The sequence below is a fragment of the Geospiza fortis genome, unplaced genomic scaffold (genome assembly GCF_000277835.1).
Source record: "Geospiza fortis unplaced genomic scaffold, GeoFor_1.0 scaffold200, whole genome shotgun sequence".
NCBI classification, from domain to species: domain Eukaryota; kingdom Metazoa; phylum Chordata; class Aves; order Passeriformes; family Thraupidae; genus Geospiza; species Geospiza fortis.
The window spans coordinates 1,058,493-1,074,843 of NW_005054353.1; the positions used below are offsets into that span (position 1 = coordinate 1,058,493).

General features: G+C 35.4%; 1 protein-coding gene across 1 annotated transcript in view; it reads left to right on the forward strand.

Moving 5' to 3' along the window:
* Positions 1-16,351, forward strand: part of VPS13B (vacuolar protein sorting 13 homolog B) — a 431,388-nt gene that overhangs the window by 209,358 nt on the left and 205,679 nt on the right. Inside the window, exons 22-23 of the mRNA XM_005423449.3 lie at positions 7,299-7,426; positions 15,882-16,116. Coding sequence (XP_005423506.1) covers positions 7,299-7,426; positions 15,882-16,116 — 363 coding nt within the window. The remainder of the gene's footprint in view (positions 1-7,298; positions 7,427-15,881; positions 16,117-16,351) is intronic.

Below are 16,351 nucleotides of genomic sequence, written 5' to 3' on the forward strand. Positions count from 1 at the left end.
GGGAATATAGGCTTGCATAAGCCTTCTTTCCATAGGAAGCCAGGCAAAGAAAGATCCCCATCTTTTCTTTCAATCACTTCTTAACATTTGATAGTGTAGATGTAATAAAACTTGCATTGCTTGTTAGATATTTACTATAACTGGAATTTTTTGGGGTTTATGGGAAGTGTTAGTAATTGAATTCTGAAAGCTCTACGGAAGGAATTCTTAAAATTCTTTCAAAGTATACATGAGATATTTCTGAACCACTATCAAATACTTCTACATAAAACTGAAGAAAGGACAAGGCTTTGAATTTAAACACATCTCTATTTTATTTGGACCAGGTGATGCCAGATAAACTGGTATTTTTATTTGAAGTTTTATTTTAAGTTAATAAAGTTTCTACCAAAAAGTTCCAGTGTAGCAGAATAGGACCTGTACTTAGCAAAACTGGATGCAGTTCCTGATTTTTGTTTTTCTTAAAGTCTGACTAGAATGCATAGTTAGATTCCTGCTAAAATGAGCTGTTGGAATGCAAAAAACCTGGCAAATCTGAGAAAAGTCTGGTGAGAAATCAATGGATTATCTGGAGTATTTGATTTAATAGGTCACTCCTTCTGCTCAATGAACTGAATGATTATCGTTTATTCATGCCTACTATGAAATGTATGCCTGATGATTAATTTGGGAAGATGAATGAAATTAAATAGATGCTAAATAAGTTAAGTGAAATACTTGAAGGAATAAAAAAATCAGGAATTTAAATCTGATGCACATTTACCTAGGGTGCCTGAAAATACTAAGATTTTTATAAATGGGCTTTAGTTCTTGGATTATTTAAAAGGAAGGTGTCCAGGCACAGGTGATTTATAGAAAGTTTTAAATGTCTGGACAGTAAAATATCTATATATAAAAAAAAGAATTTTTCTGAGTTTTGTCAGCTAGTGAATGTTTAACATTTTTGTTATGGTGGCATAATTTCTTCAGTTCACTGTGTGAATTTCAGAAACATTAGTAACTCAAAGCCAATGTAGTATATAAAACATTCTTTCTATATGGAGAAATTCCATGTTGAGAGAGAACAAATGTTTGTTTGTTTGTTTTATTGTTTGTTTAGATATGAACACACAAACATCACATTTTTGTAATTACTAATCTAGTAGCTCAGTTTGGCCTCTGAATGGTTGGTTTTGATTTGTACAAAAGTGTGAGTCCTTTTTTATTTTTATTCCCAGAACTAAATAGGTATTTTTTGCCAGAAGTAGTGCAGCAATCATTAGGAATTTGGTGGGAGAAAATGCTGACCATAGGCATTCCTTAGCCAACATACACTTTCACACAGAAAGATCCTTTCTTATTGCACAACATTAATATCACATTTGTCTTTGTTTATTGACATATGTTAAAAGCCTCTGTGTTTTAACACTTAGTCTGCTGTTAAGTCATTGGGTGAGCACACAAATTTAATCACTACACCTCTCTGCTGCCATTTCCCTAAAAATAAGGGTCCTAATCTCATGAGTTGTCAGGGACTGTGTTGCTCAATTATTATCTTGATAAAAGTAATGTATTATCTGCACTGTTTATAAAGTGGAATGCAAAAATGACCAAAGGCTAGCAAAGAAATTATTTATGCAAAGACTATTCAGTATGCTGGCAAATATATTGCATATTTTTTTAAGCTTAAAAGGACTTCCTGCTGTCATTTAAGTACTGCTTTCATTCTTAAACATTCTGATGGAGAGCGTAAACTTCAAAAAGTAATTTACATAGTCTATTCTTAGAAAATGAATAATCAAGTATCATTCATCCAGGAGTGGGAGTGTGGGGAATAACTTGTCTTGGGACACCTCACAAATAAAACGTGAATATTAGTGAAAGACTTCTGAAGGGCACTGATGGTTCAGAAAACATTGATAAATTCAGGTTTGAGCTTCTCTACATGGTTTCAGTGAGCTGCTGCTTTGATTAACTTTGAAATTGAATGGTGGGAAAAATGGTGCAATAAGGTAGAAAGTATTTTTAAAAGAATTCCTTTGTGCTTTTGCAGTTCCTTATATTTGTAAAATGTTTTAATATTGAATCACAGAGCAGAATTGTTTAATGGACCTGTATTATATTGGGAACAGAATTTCTTTGGCTGTCATACATATTTACAGAAAAGTGTAGATGATTTGTAATGCCTTCAAATATCTTTATAACCACATATGCTTAGTTCTGTTGTGTTGCAAGTATGAAAATGTAGAGACTTGTGAGGAAAATTTGAAGGCAAAGCTATAGACAAACAAGATTTTCTGAAATAAGTTGCACTGAATTTTTACTTCTATAAAGTATTATACACAAAACCAAAAACCTGCTGATTTACAGAAAATTGTAGGTTTTAAAAGGTGATGGCTGTTTGGGTTTAATTAGGGGGGTAATCTGGGAGATTTTTTTACATATAAAGAAAACAATTCATGAAATTTAATGAAAATAAATAAATAAATAAGTAACTCTGTGTGTGTGTGGGAGTGTGTGTGTGTGTGTGTGTGTGTGTGTGTGTGTGTGTGTGTGTGTGTGTGTGTGTGTGTGTGTGTGTGTGTGTGTGTGTGTGTGTGTGTGTGTGTGTGTGTAGGCCATTTTGATTTTTTGGGGGTTGTTTAATGTTTGAATTTTCTCCTCCACGGCATTTTTATCTTATTTCTAATCCTTTAGAACCCTTCATCAGTTCCTTAAGGTGTTGTATTTGTTGCAAACACCTTAGTATTTTTGGGTTTATTTTTTCATGGAACGACATATCTAACTCATGAAGCTGAATACCTGTTAAAAGAAATCCCACGAGTGCTCTGACTCCATGCAGACCACTTCCAATATTAGTCGAGGAAAAATCTTCCTAGAAACAGAGCAATGTGGTAGGAGAACATTTTCCTCTGGTTGCTTTTTTCTTTCAATGTGTTTTGCTGCCATGGCTCTTGGTAACTGTGGTCAGTCTATAACATCATTTTCCTCAGCTTAGCTCCCCTCTGGTGTGTGAGAGGCGGTATGACAGGTGATGTGATGGTGGAAGGGAAGCTTGCCCAGCCTGGTGAGGTCATGGCACAGACACATTCTGAGTAGGGCCATGAGATGTGACAGAGTGAGGGTTCTTGAGGTCAGGATTGAAGGCACTTGAGATGGTAGTTCATGTTTGGACTCAGGTGTTTATTATTTCTTATCAGTGAAACAGCCTCACAGCCATGAGTTCTGCAGCTTTTCATTAGCAAGGCACAGAATGGCTATCTCTTGTTACAAGGTCTTTTAAACTATCTGATTAAGAAAGGACACCTAGATTATTTTCCCTTTTAACCTAATAACTGATCCCTCGAAGGCTGCAATGCAGACTTTTCTGTCCAATTACAAAACATCACCCAAACCCATGAAGAAGGAAGAAGACAAAGGACAACCTGCTTCCACCCTAAAACCTCCATCTTGCTTCATATTTATTTCTATATTCTAAAACCCCAAACTCTAAGTTTTCCACCCTGTGATATACACACTTCTAACCAACTACACACCCGTAATCCCAGTGCTATCAATCAATTTTTAAAGTCTTCTCCACAGCCTCAGATGGATTTCCGTGTTCTCTTGTGGGTCTGTGCCTTTAAGCACAGAAAGTTTAAAATTCTCAGCATCCAGGATTCCAACAACAGAGGAGGGTCCTGCTGCCTGCCTGCCTGGCTGTGGACCTGTCCTGAAGGAGGAGTGCTCTGAGCTTTTGGGCATCAGTGAAATTGTGGATTTGTCTGCAGCAGGATGATCTTTTCCAGCCAGAAAGAAGCTGCTGCCTTCTTCATGCACGAGGAATCTGAAGCACACAGTAGGATAGGAAAAATGAGTCCATCTTGTGCCAGAGGAGATTGAGACCTGGTAGGTTTGTGCCACACAGAAATCAGGAATAAGGTATTTCCCTTTAGTTTAATTGCTAGCTGTAAGGAGAGAGGAAGGCATGAGGCCATCAGTGCCTACAGATGATCAATATTCTTCAACCCAGTAGTAGTAGGAAGTCTCTGATGTGTGGGTTTTTCTGCATTGGATTATTTGAAGAAATGTCCATTTGTACCAAATCGCACCTCAGAAATTCTCTTTTCCCTTTTCTGTTTCTTAAGTCACTGAATATTAATAGCACAGAGTAGTGTTGTTTTCACAAAAGTTCTTTTTATTTTTAAAACATACCTATTTTCTGGATCAAAGTTCTGATCCTAGTAGGCTAAAAAAGACAAAGGAGGAGACATTTGTCTCTATAAAAAAGACACCTTTAACTGGAATTTATACCTGTAAGTCTTGCTTGGTGGCATCGCCTGTAAAATGAGTACTTTAATGATCAATTTTGCAGAACTTGGAATTCCCTCTGTACTCTAACCAGAAATTGTTACATGAGTTATGAAAAATGCTCCTTTGATGAGTCTTTTTTTTTTTTTAAAGTCAGTTCATTACCAGTGTGTTCTGAAATTGGTAAGTGTGGTGGCTTATGTGTCATTGATGTGGTGTATATGTGTGCAAAAGCACCAATTAAACAGGAAGGGACTAAAAGATAAGAATAAGAGCATTTCATGTTCCTGTGCACTGTTGTTTGTTTTTTTTAATTCAACTGGTATAACCTGAAGCAGTCCCCACTTTGTTGGGGTTTTTCTTGTCCCCTCATCAATTTGGAAGTGTTTCATGCAAATCCTGCTTTCTATCTAGCTATTGCTGACACCAGGGTTGAACACAAGACAGATTACATTGTCAGGAAATGTTTCAAGGTTTTCAGTTCAGTAGTAGCTAAGTGGCATAATTATTTTAGTAAATTACCTTCATACTGAGACAGATGAGGCTGATCCAGTTTATATGTCTACTCTAGAAGACTGGCCAAATACACATGGTAGCCACACCTGACAGTGTCTTAGCAAATATCATCTCCTGATCTCCTTGCCTGACAGGGAATTAGACACTTCTTTCCCTGCATCCTTTCAGGCAAAATTCTGGGATTTACAGTACAGGAAAAGAAAAATAGTACTACTTTCTTCTTTTCTCTTCAGGAGTTACTTCTTTGCTTGTTTCTTTTTTCTACTCCAATACACTTTTTATTCCTGTTCTATTTTCCATGGTTTATGGTTGAATGATTCATTATCTTTCTGTTGGGTTTTGAGACTTTTTTTTTTTATCTCTTGGTTGAACTTGAGGGATTATAGCAAAGCTGGTTTTATCATGGACATTCCTGGAATTTTGCAGATTTTAATTACACATAAATGAAGAAAAACAGGAGGTACTTCAGTCAGCTAATCTTATTTTTAATTCACAGATTGTTGTTGCTGGCTACTCTGCTAATTGAGAGAGAATTAGCAGTGTTTGTTTTCCTGCAAATAAAATATGGGAGATGGGAATAAAATCTGGCTTTAAATCCCACTCATGAAGGATGCACTTGTGTAGTGATGTAGGATCTTGACGGTCTCTGCTGAATGCATTGTAGAATATGTAGGTTTTACATTGTATTTATCTACTTATCCTGACCTGAAGCATTGTACCTGTGAAATTCGTGGAGTCTCAGAGTGATTTGTGTGCCATTCTCACCCTTACCCACACTTGTGTTCAAGAGTTCTGTGCTTCAAGGACTCCTGTTTTAATTTTTCTTGGTACTCAAGTGTTCCTGATTCTTACTTTGTAGTGTATGTGTAGAGTAGGGCCTGACTGCACAGAAGACTGCACAGAAGATGGTGTGAATTGAGGTGGTGGGGTAATAAGTTAAAGGAGAACATCTCTTCCTTGACTAATTAATCTCTTAGTTTTAACTTAATCCATTCATAATGTGGATGGAGGACATCTTCATGGCATGAAGCTGTCCATGTGAGATGTTATAAAACAGCTATTGCATGCTGCTTCTCCAGATGGACAATTTACATGTTTGTCTCTCCAGAACAGTTGACAACAAACAGTCCTGAAATGTCATGCTTTTTACACTCTCACAATCCAGTTTTCATTCCATATCCTTCTAACATATCCATAATTGGAGCCAGGAATCTCTGAGGGGACTAATTATCCTGCAGCAGTAAAAATCTTCTTTTGACAACCTCTCTTTCTGAATCTTTGGGTTCTCCATCAGTTCAATGAAGTGAACATTTCTCTTTAAGATGATTAAAAATACTATTTGTTGAGGGATTTTTTCTGATAATGTTAGTGAACCCTAGCTTTGATGGGGAAAATGTCACAGATTAATTCATCCAGTGACATTAACATTGCATTCTGTTGGCAAAAGGTCACCACTTAGATGTTTCAGTTTAAAATCTTGCCGTATTTCACTGCATTATTGAAGAAACAGTGATGCATATCAACGATCAGGTATTTTTGCTTTCCTTAGATCAATTGATAGCATAATTTTTTCTTAAGAATTTTTCTGTAATTTTCATGCCACAGATTTCTCCTAGCAGTAAAATTGGTAGACATAAATTGTCACACACTGATTTCAATTTAGTTTAAATTTAAGTCATGAAGTCTTTGTAATTTATTCCTGCAGTTTTATCAGCTCAACAACATGTAGGCCAACACTAGAAATGTCAAATAAGCTGACAGTTGTTCTATGTGTATCCCAATACACAATGAGGTGGATATTCTGTAAAACATGTCAGAAGGAACTATGCACCACTCACAGTCTTGTTTTAAGTTCTAATGTGCTTATATTTAATTTAACATTTCTAAAATCTTTTCATGTTCATGTTTTTAAATAACAGTTTAAGGAAATGTCTCTTTTTATTAGAAAACAATGAATTTTGCTGAAATATTTAATACTTTATTGCCTTAAAATTTGACAAAGTAAGAAAATAGTTTAATTTCTCTGCCTTTTTTGATGCATACTCAAATTTTTAAAGGGATTTTTTCAAAGAAAACGAATTAAAGGCTGTTATTTAATGTGGTCTGTCATTTTTTACAATTTTAGAAAGGTGATACCTTTAGATGACACTGGCAGCAATGTATGTGAAAACCTCTTGAATTTCAATTGCATCATCAAATAGGTTATCACACTTTGAAAACTGTCCTAATTTGTTTAAGTCAAACATTCTTCATAATATTTTCTTAGCAGTTTGTGTTGAAGAAGTTGGAACATTTAATTTCTTTGTGTTGTATTTCTCACAAGGCTTAGCTGGTGCAGTTGTATTGACAAGTTTAAAACTAATACAGACACAGTATGATTATGTGCCTAGTGAGATATACACAGTGAGAGAAAGACTTTCAGAATGTACAGTAATTGTTTTTCTTTGCTATCAGTAAGTATATTATTTACTTAGATTTCTTTTTGTAACTGAGGTTTTTTTTGTTTGCATTAGAATCTCGTCCTTTGTCACTCCCTGTGAAAACGGTGCTGAACTCATCTGAAAACTGCAGAAGTCCTGAGGAAAGGATGAAAGAATTTATTGGAGTAGTGTGGAATGCAGTTAAGTGCCTTACACTTCAGGTAAGATGAAAAGGAAGTGAAAAACCCCCTATGTGTTTCTAGACTTTATGATACTTTTTATGCATCCTAGTGCTTTTTATTAGAGGCATTTTAAAGGAGCTCCCAAGTTTTATTGTCTTATTTCAGTAGTTTCAAAGTCTGAGAGAATGAAAAATAAAGTAAGATTTTGGGCAAATTAAGCAAAGAATGCTTTGGTTTTAAAATAGGTTTTGAAATACTGTTTTGTATTTAAAGGGAAAGATCCTTCAAAAATTGTATTAATAAAAATTGCTTGTCACACTTTTCTGCATCATAAACACTGCAGTTAGATTTGCAGAATGCTTTCTTTTCTAAAACTATTTCAGGAAGGTGTGTATGATAAATATTTTCTTGAGGTGTATGATACAATTGCTGTTGTTACACAGTGAAGGCTCAGCAGCTTACGTGCCTACTTTTTCATGAAGGACAAGGAGATGGCAGCTGGGAATAAATAATTTTGGTTTATACTACTCCAGATCGTAGCTGCTGATCAGCAAAAGCAGAGTTTTTGTGTAGAATTATAGATGCCATATTAGGACTCCAATGTTAAGATTGTAGGAACAAATATTAGATGGCTTAGAAGTGCTAGAATTATGACTGAATTGTTCCCAGTACTTATCAAGTGCTTATTGAGAAATTATTCTAATTTGGAATTATTATGACCTGTGCCTCTTGAACTATACATTCATTCTATGAGATTAGTATTTTATGGTACATCAGGATATAGTAGCTAATTTTTTTTTTAATTAAAAAAGTCACAAAAAAACTGTCAAAGTCTTAATTACAACTTTCAACAAGTTTACAAGTTTTCTTTGTCATTATTACAGAAAGTAATTGTTAAATACTTGTTCCTTCCTCCATCAAGTAGTATATTTGATAATATGCAGGCTCATCCCAGAATGTGTCTGTGTCACTCCTCTTTCATGTGTCACTCCTCTTTCATGTAAAAAGTACTTAAAATTCACAGTTTTAGAAAGTTTGAAAAGTTCAGTCTCAGGTTTTGTCTGAGCAAGAACTTGAGACTTGTCACCTGATTGCAGAACATAGTGAAGTTGAGATGTTTTCCATTAATCTATTTCATTTTCAGCCTTCTCTTTAATCATTATTTCATGAGTATTTTGCTTGTTTTCCTTTCTTTCTTAATGTTCTCACCACTGTAGATTAAAATGTCTAGATAAGAGAGAGAATTTGTAATCTATTTGAAGGAAGCAGTGGATTTTTGTTATGTGTCTGGCTGGTACTTGGCACAGTGAGACTCTCTATGTAAATGCAGCTTACAGTTTGAGTCATAATAAAAGTAATAATATAATAATGGCAACAAGGCAGAGCCGGGTCCTTTATAAAAGGGGAAAGCTGAATCAGGACTGCAATACTCTGCTCCCACATTTTTCATGGTATATGTTTTTGTGAGCAACCAGCAAATTGAATTTGTTTTGAGGAATGAGTAAAGCACAAACCACGAAGTTTGTGTGTTGCTAGATAGGAAAATAAGGTATTGTTTCTTTCTGTGGAGATGAAGACTGATGACAGTGATAGGCAGGGATTGTCTCAAAGAGCAATTCCTAGATACCTTGCTTCTCTGACCTAACATACAGAATAGGGCTCATACTGGCAGAGGATTTTTTGTATTGGGTACTTTTTCTGGTGCTTGAGGTTCTAGATTTATTTGCTTTGTACAAGTTTCTGTAAATAGAAACTCATGGTTTCTATTTTCATCATTACAACTATGAAATTATAATTTTGGGTTTTGTCTACATTGAAATTAAACACCCTTTGAATTCATACAGAAGCTTACACCCTTTGTTTCATCCTTATGCTTTAACTGAACTTTGTAAGGTATTTGCCAGTACCTTCCCAGAAGTTCATTACATGTTATCAGAGAAGCATTTCAACAGACTCCAAGGAAGCACTGCAGGAAAGTTTGAGAACATGCTTCCACACAAATGTGCAATAGTTATTTCTTGTGAAATATGAAGGATTTATAGATATGTTTGCTGTTCTTTTTATTACTATTAGTAGTCCTTATGTCTAATTTATTATGGTTTTCAACACAAATGCCATATATATAGCTTGTTTCTTTCAATACCTGCCCAAATGGGGAATTTGTGCAAGGCAATGTATAGAGGGTAAGAAAATTAGTATCATGACTCTGTATTTCAATTCAAGTACATTTATTTTATTATACATAATGTGCATTTTATTAAACATTTATAACTATATTTAAATAATAAGTTTTTACAGATTTTCTGTATTATTATTTGGCATGAAAAAGGGGAATTTCTGGAATAATTTGTCTGGTTAAATTCTGGAGCATTTAGACTCTGTGGCTTTTTTGTAAAGTTAATTTTCATGTTCTTGGATCTTTTAGTTACATGACTTTAGAACAGAAAAGTCTGTAGTTGTCGTCAGATAGAACTGAACTTCATAACTTAAAATCATCAAAGGATTAGTCTTTTAGTGGAAGTTAGAGTAAGTAAATGTATTTGGAACCAAAGTAACTGGAAAGTTTATTTTGGATCCAAAGCTGGTACTTGCTTAGCCTTAGCCCTGGCTTGCTTCTGATAGAATATTGCATGAAGGTTTTATGCATTGGAGTAGTGGTATTTAAGTAAAGAGATTTGCATATTTAATTATAAAATGTAGGTTTATTATTTAGTTGTTGTAGGATTTTATATGCAGCCTTGAAGTCTTTTTGGCAGTTACTCTGTGTAGGAAGGTAATACTCATTTTTCACATGTTCTTCATACTAATAGTTGCTAAAATGGTGAAGCAGTATAAACACAATTATTTTTAATTGGCTGTTAATGCTGATTTCCATTGAGAACAATGAAGGATCTGTATTAAAAATAAATTAATTAATGAGTAATGTTGCAACAAGCGCCAACTACATAATAATGTAATTGTTACATATAAAACTTAGGTATGTCACATGTCTTTAAATATCTCTGAATTTATTTGAAAAAAATTAATCCTTTTCCTGAAACTACTGAAAATTTTATTTTCTTTAATGCATATAACTTGTAAAAGTTTTTGACAAAGTGAAACATTGAAAGGCAAGAAAGGGGAGGACAGATTTGATAAGTGTTCCTGTTCTTTGAATTGTGTCATTATCCAGGGATCAGGAAGAGATTCTGTGACTTGTAATTTAGCAGTTACAGCTCTCAGCAGTTTTTTGGCAATTATGAGATAGGATTATTTCTTAAGTTGGTTACTTACCACAAGCCAACAAAAATTTGTGTTTTCGGTAACTAAATAAAACCTTTTAAAAGATTTTGAAACTTTTCTTGGGAAAGAACAGGAATGCTGTGAAGCACAATGACACTGTTTTAATTGGTCAAAGAAAATGTATCTGATCCTTATTATGGTCATTTTTATGTACAGGTAGCCTGCTCTCTTAGTTCCTTTACTTACATGTTCTGCTTTCCATTTATAACATTTTTACTTTTGTCTACCTTCAAAACAAGAATTTCTGTTCAATTGTAACAAATACTGCATGTCTGGCTCAGCAGCAGATGGCCTGAATGGTAGAGCAAACTTGGGTGTTGGAGACTGGGCTACTGTCTTACAATAGTGAGTGCACCAGAACCCTCACACGAGGTGTGTAAGCAGTGATTCTTTGCAGCCTGGGGAGTCATTGCAAGATGTTATTCTGTACCCAGAAAAACACATTACCTTGCTGCTGAGAGCCTATGAGGGTTGATGACTAATTCAGAGAAAGGCAACTTCCCTGGAGAGACATGCTCATGCAAATGTCACCTTGTAGAAACTCTCCAGTGCCTCTAATTGAGTTATGTAGCTGTAAAATGTGGGTTATGAAAGGGAATCTTATGTTATCACTATCATGAAAGGCTGAAAAGATTTGAACAACTTGTCCCTCTTCATAGCACTTTTGGGCAGTCACTGGCTTTGTTTTCTTCCCTCCAACCCACCCTCCTCAGTTAGGAAGACCTAATTTTTCAGCAGTATTTATTTCACTCTTGTCTCTAGTGAACAACATTCCTTTTTATAAAATAAGAAAAATACTCCAGTAACTTAATACTTTCCTTTTTATGCAAGAGTCATTGGACATTTTGAGGCTTACATGTTGTAAAAGTGTAGAGTGTAGAGTTATGCTTTACTTAACGTTTTAGAAGTAGAAGGGAAAATACTGCTTGCTTCATTGGTTTATCATTAGTGTACATTATTTAGCATGTATAGGCCTTGACATAATAGAAATGAAAATAAGGGGTGATCCTGTTTCAAGAATGTAATAATTCGTTCTCTTTAACATTCGAATGTGTTCAGTATTGGCAAACGAACATGTTGCTACCAAAACTGAAATCAGATCCTTGAAACAGAAAGGATGTTGCCATGGAAAAATGAAGTAACACTCAGTGCAGCTGCGAAGCATTAATGAATAGGATATTTTTTTAAAAGATCATTTGTGTTTGGTGTGGCTTGGAGGGTCCCAACCAGATGGTTTCCATGAACAGGATCTGACCCCCAGCTTGAGGACTTCTTACTGGCAGATTACTTCATTTTCTTTCCCTTGGATTGTCAGATCCTTACATTAATGCAAGATTTACTGCTGCAGATTTATATTCAGTTACATAAATCAGTCATATCTTACATTAAATTCACAATTTTAGGCACACAGTTTAACAGTTATTTAAAAAGTGTAAAAAGATTTATATGATAGCTTTAATATATGCTATTGATGTAGTTTAATTTTAAGAATTTGGATTACATATATTTTGAAACACTTTCCGATTGGTGAAGCAATCTGTAGCACACATTCTCACTTTTGTCCAGCATATAATTCCAGCATTTTAGGTGCACCCTTCCATTCCTTCACTGGAACTTGTGAGTAGGCAAATTTCCAGATTCTGTGAGTTAAATGTACATAAATTCCATTGAAGTCTATAGTTGTGAATCTGCCTCCGAGAAGTTCAACAGGTGCAACTCAGTTTTGCACTTACTGGGCCTTTGTGCATTCAAGTTGGTAATTTCTTGTGTGATTATAATCATGGCAAAATTTGCTCTAAAATGTGGACTTTTGCCATACATTCATTGTACTGGCCTTTGAAATCCTGCAGTAATGTTTTGCAAAATTTGTTAATCATATAAAACTTTAAATGAAATGCAGGTAAGCCAACTATATCTGTAAGCAATTCTGTAGTATTACATGCTGTCAATTTTTAGCTAATCCAGATTTAGGATCCTGCTGACTGCACCAGTTTGTCATGAATGAGTGATTTAGAGTAACTTAAATAATCATCATCAAAGGCATTACCAAAGGAGATTTTAATATGAATTCATAAAGGTGTAACTTGGTGAAGATCAATAGCAAGATTCACTCTTATCATTTACTAATGGTCGAAACATACAAGGGAAAATAGAATTGGAATAAATCTGGCATTATTTACATGGAGGCCAAAGATGGAAAAAGGTAAGGGAACCCAGATGCTGAGTCATGAAATTCAGACTGGACCTCCTTGCTTGCCAGATCTCTGATGTGGCTTAGGTGCAGCTGGATCTGATCTGGACAACAGTTTATATCTAAGAGAAGAAATGCAAAGAGTAAGGAAGTCCTTTCATTGAGTCATGAAATACAGAGTGGATCCCCTTGCTTTCTGAACTCTTGATGAGGCTTAGGTCCAGGCTTAGTCTCAGACTTTGACAACAGTCTGTCTAAAGGAATTACCTACATGGATTTCAGTAGTATTAATTTAACATGCTATCAGCAGCTTATGAGATCTATTGCAGGTAAGGGATCTCTGCCTTGGGTTACAGAAAGAATACTCAGTCTCAGATAATGAATCCCAAACAAAGGGAGGCATCCCAGCTCAAGGGAAGAGTCACTGGTGTGCAGACCAGTTGCACTTTAGGGAAAGTTTGAATTGAACTCATCCAGAGATCTGTTGATAGTAGAAAGGCCTCTCTGCCTCTCAGAACAGCCTTGAAAGGTGTCCCAGCTCGAGGGGAGATCACTGCTGTGCAGGCATCCTGGTGGGGAGAGCTCGAAGGTAGTTCACTTAGGCTGTCATTGGCTTGTAGTCAAACTGCATGCAATGGGAAGGGTGTGAAAGAGACTCCTTGTACTCACAGCTTTCTTTGTTCCTTCATAACCGAGTCCTGGAAAAAACACATTCAAGTGTTATTCACATGATCAGGCATGATGCTCATTGGGTCACTCTGCTCTTTGTGGGTTTCCTGGAGTTCTTGACCTGGCTACAGCTCAGGCCTTTACCTCATTTGGAGCTTGTACTGAGCTACTGCAGGTCTGGTTAAGGGGGCTGAGTGTATCCAACACACGTATGGAGGCCTGATGATACCATTTAAAGCCCACCAAAATTCATGGTCCAACTCCCATTCAGTTGTTTGAAATGAGTAGCAAAGAGCTGCTTTTGTAAAAAAAGAACTTCCATCAGGAATTTAAAGGGGTGAAAGTCTTGTGATTCTACTTCAGTATTCTCAATACAGCAAAGTAAAATAAACTAAATGTGATCAGAAGAACTTTTCTTCAGTACAAAGCTGTATTAAACTGTAAATGAAGTGCAAAAACTCTACTGAGTATTGAGATCTGTTCTTGAGAATGCTTTGTAAAACATGTCCTATAGATCCTGCTGCTGGCGATGTGATGCAGTATAGTATCTCTTCAAGTTGGTGGAACTTTTGGATTATTACCACATGGTTTGTATATCCAGGCAGCATTTGATGTTAATCATCGTAGATGTGTGTATATATATATGTATGTGTGTATGTGTCTATGAAGAATGGGTGATTTTTTTATAAACTGTTTACTCAGCAAATGCACGGATAGAACAATAGTTATACTGATCATAAGTTCTTTTGTCATCTATTTATCATTATCCCACAATGATTTGACCTACAACCTATTACTAATAGACCAGAACATGATCTGTGTCACTATAAAAATCTTTGCAGATTGACATAGAGACTAATTTACCATTTAAAAAAATCCAAATCTGTTACATCTGTAACAATACACCCTAGCTTTTCATTCAGTATAAATAAAGTACACTCAGCAACCTTGGATCAATAAACTACTTATCAAAGATGTAATTAGCTTCATTTTACAACTCAAACAGTTCTAAATCCAGAAACAAACACAAACTTCATGAACCAATGTATTTATTTTTGCAAAATTCTACTTATATTTTTCTGCAGTGAATTCTTGTCAGTTTGTCTAAGCAAAAGGGTACAAAAATGCTGAAATAAAGATGAGTATCTGTGTACTCAGTAGGCTGGCAAAGTACTTACAGTGCTGTGGAATTCCTGCTCTATTACAAATCACTATTGTGGTCCTAAAGACCTAATATCCTTCAGGGGAGAGTATGAAGTACAAATCTTGGTATTTGCTTTTAAGCTGTGCTCTCTTTAACGATGTCAAATCAAAAGAATGTACCTAAGTTTGCAGCAAACAAATGTTTTTATCACAGCTACAAATAATATCTTGTCCAGGAATTTGTATGCTAGGCTTCTCCAAGCAATGTGAAGCAAGGAACTGAATCACAGCTTGTACTTGCTTAACAAAGCATTCAAGTGTGCAGGCTGTTGGAGCCTTTTGATATCCAGGTGCCAGAATGGTATTTGTAAGAGCCAAGGAAGACTAACAGTCCACAGCTTACATCACCTCTGAGTTAACAAGTTGTGATGAGTCAAGTTCTTGGTTTGGGCTCACTCAGCCTCACTAGAAGCTTCTAAGAAGATGGCAAAATGGTCAGATATGTTCCAGGGCACTGAAAATAAAGAACAAAAAAATGTTACTTCCTATGAAACTGTATGTGCTGCTTCTGATTTGCATTGAAAAGGGGATGAAAGTATCAACTTTATTACTATCTCCTTCTCTTTGTTTAATGTATACACCTCTCTATTTGTTTAAAAGTCAGTCAGTTTTTCTCTAAAGTTTGTGTTTTTCATAGTTTTTGCTAATGATTGCCTTTTTTGTGCATGCTCATTCTGTTGCTTATTGAGCAAAGGCAGAATTTTCCCTGAATCAGTTCTTTATAGAAAGTAAGAACATATAAAATGTTGGCTAGTTCTAGAGACTTTACTATTGCTAACAAAGCTAATGAATGGTAAAAAGTAAAAAGCTTTCCCATTCAGAACGTTCTCTGATTCAATTGCACTTGTACAAAGCTGTTGAAATGTAGATATATGTATTTTCACTTTATATGGCAACACCTTTCTGATGAATTTATACAGAAAAAACATCCTTCTTCTTTCTCCCCTATCACAATCATAATTTATGAGCATATATTATTTCCCAGCATTTTGTGTCATCTTTTCTCTTAATTCAACTAGAAGGTAAGACTATTTTCAGTCAACTGTGATGGATGAATAACTTCAGATTTTGTACGAATATGAATACACAGTGAGGGGGAAAAATAGATTAATCTATTTCTGAGAATCTTTTTTTGTTTTGTTTTTTCAGCTTGAAGTGCAGTCTTGTTGTGTGTTCCTTCCCAATGACAGCCTGCCTTCTCCAAGTACTATTGTGTCAGGTGACATTCCTGGGACTGTGCGGAACTGGTACCATGGGCAGGCCAGTATGCCTGGCACCCTTGTTGTCTGCTTGCCCCAGATAAAGATTATGAGTGCTGGACACAAACACATGGAACCATTGCAAGAAATCCCATTTGTTGTGCTGAGACCCATCCTGGAAGAAGGTGATAAACTCAAAAAACCTTACTCTTTAGTTTCTATTTCTAACTGTCATGAAAATTGTCTTCATTTTATTTTGAAAACTTCTGATTTCATACTGCTTTTTTTGCAGAATGTTGTTATATATTATTGATGTCTAGAAATACTACTTATAAGGTTGGCCCCATGGAAATCAACATGGAAATTATCATCAAAGAGCTAGTTCTGTGATGTTTTGTATATTTGAAACAAAAATAATTT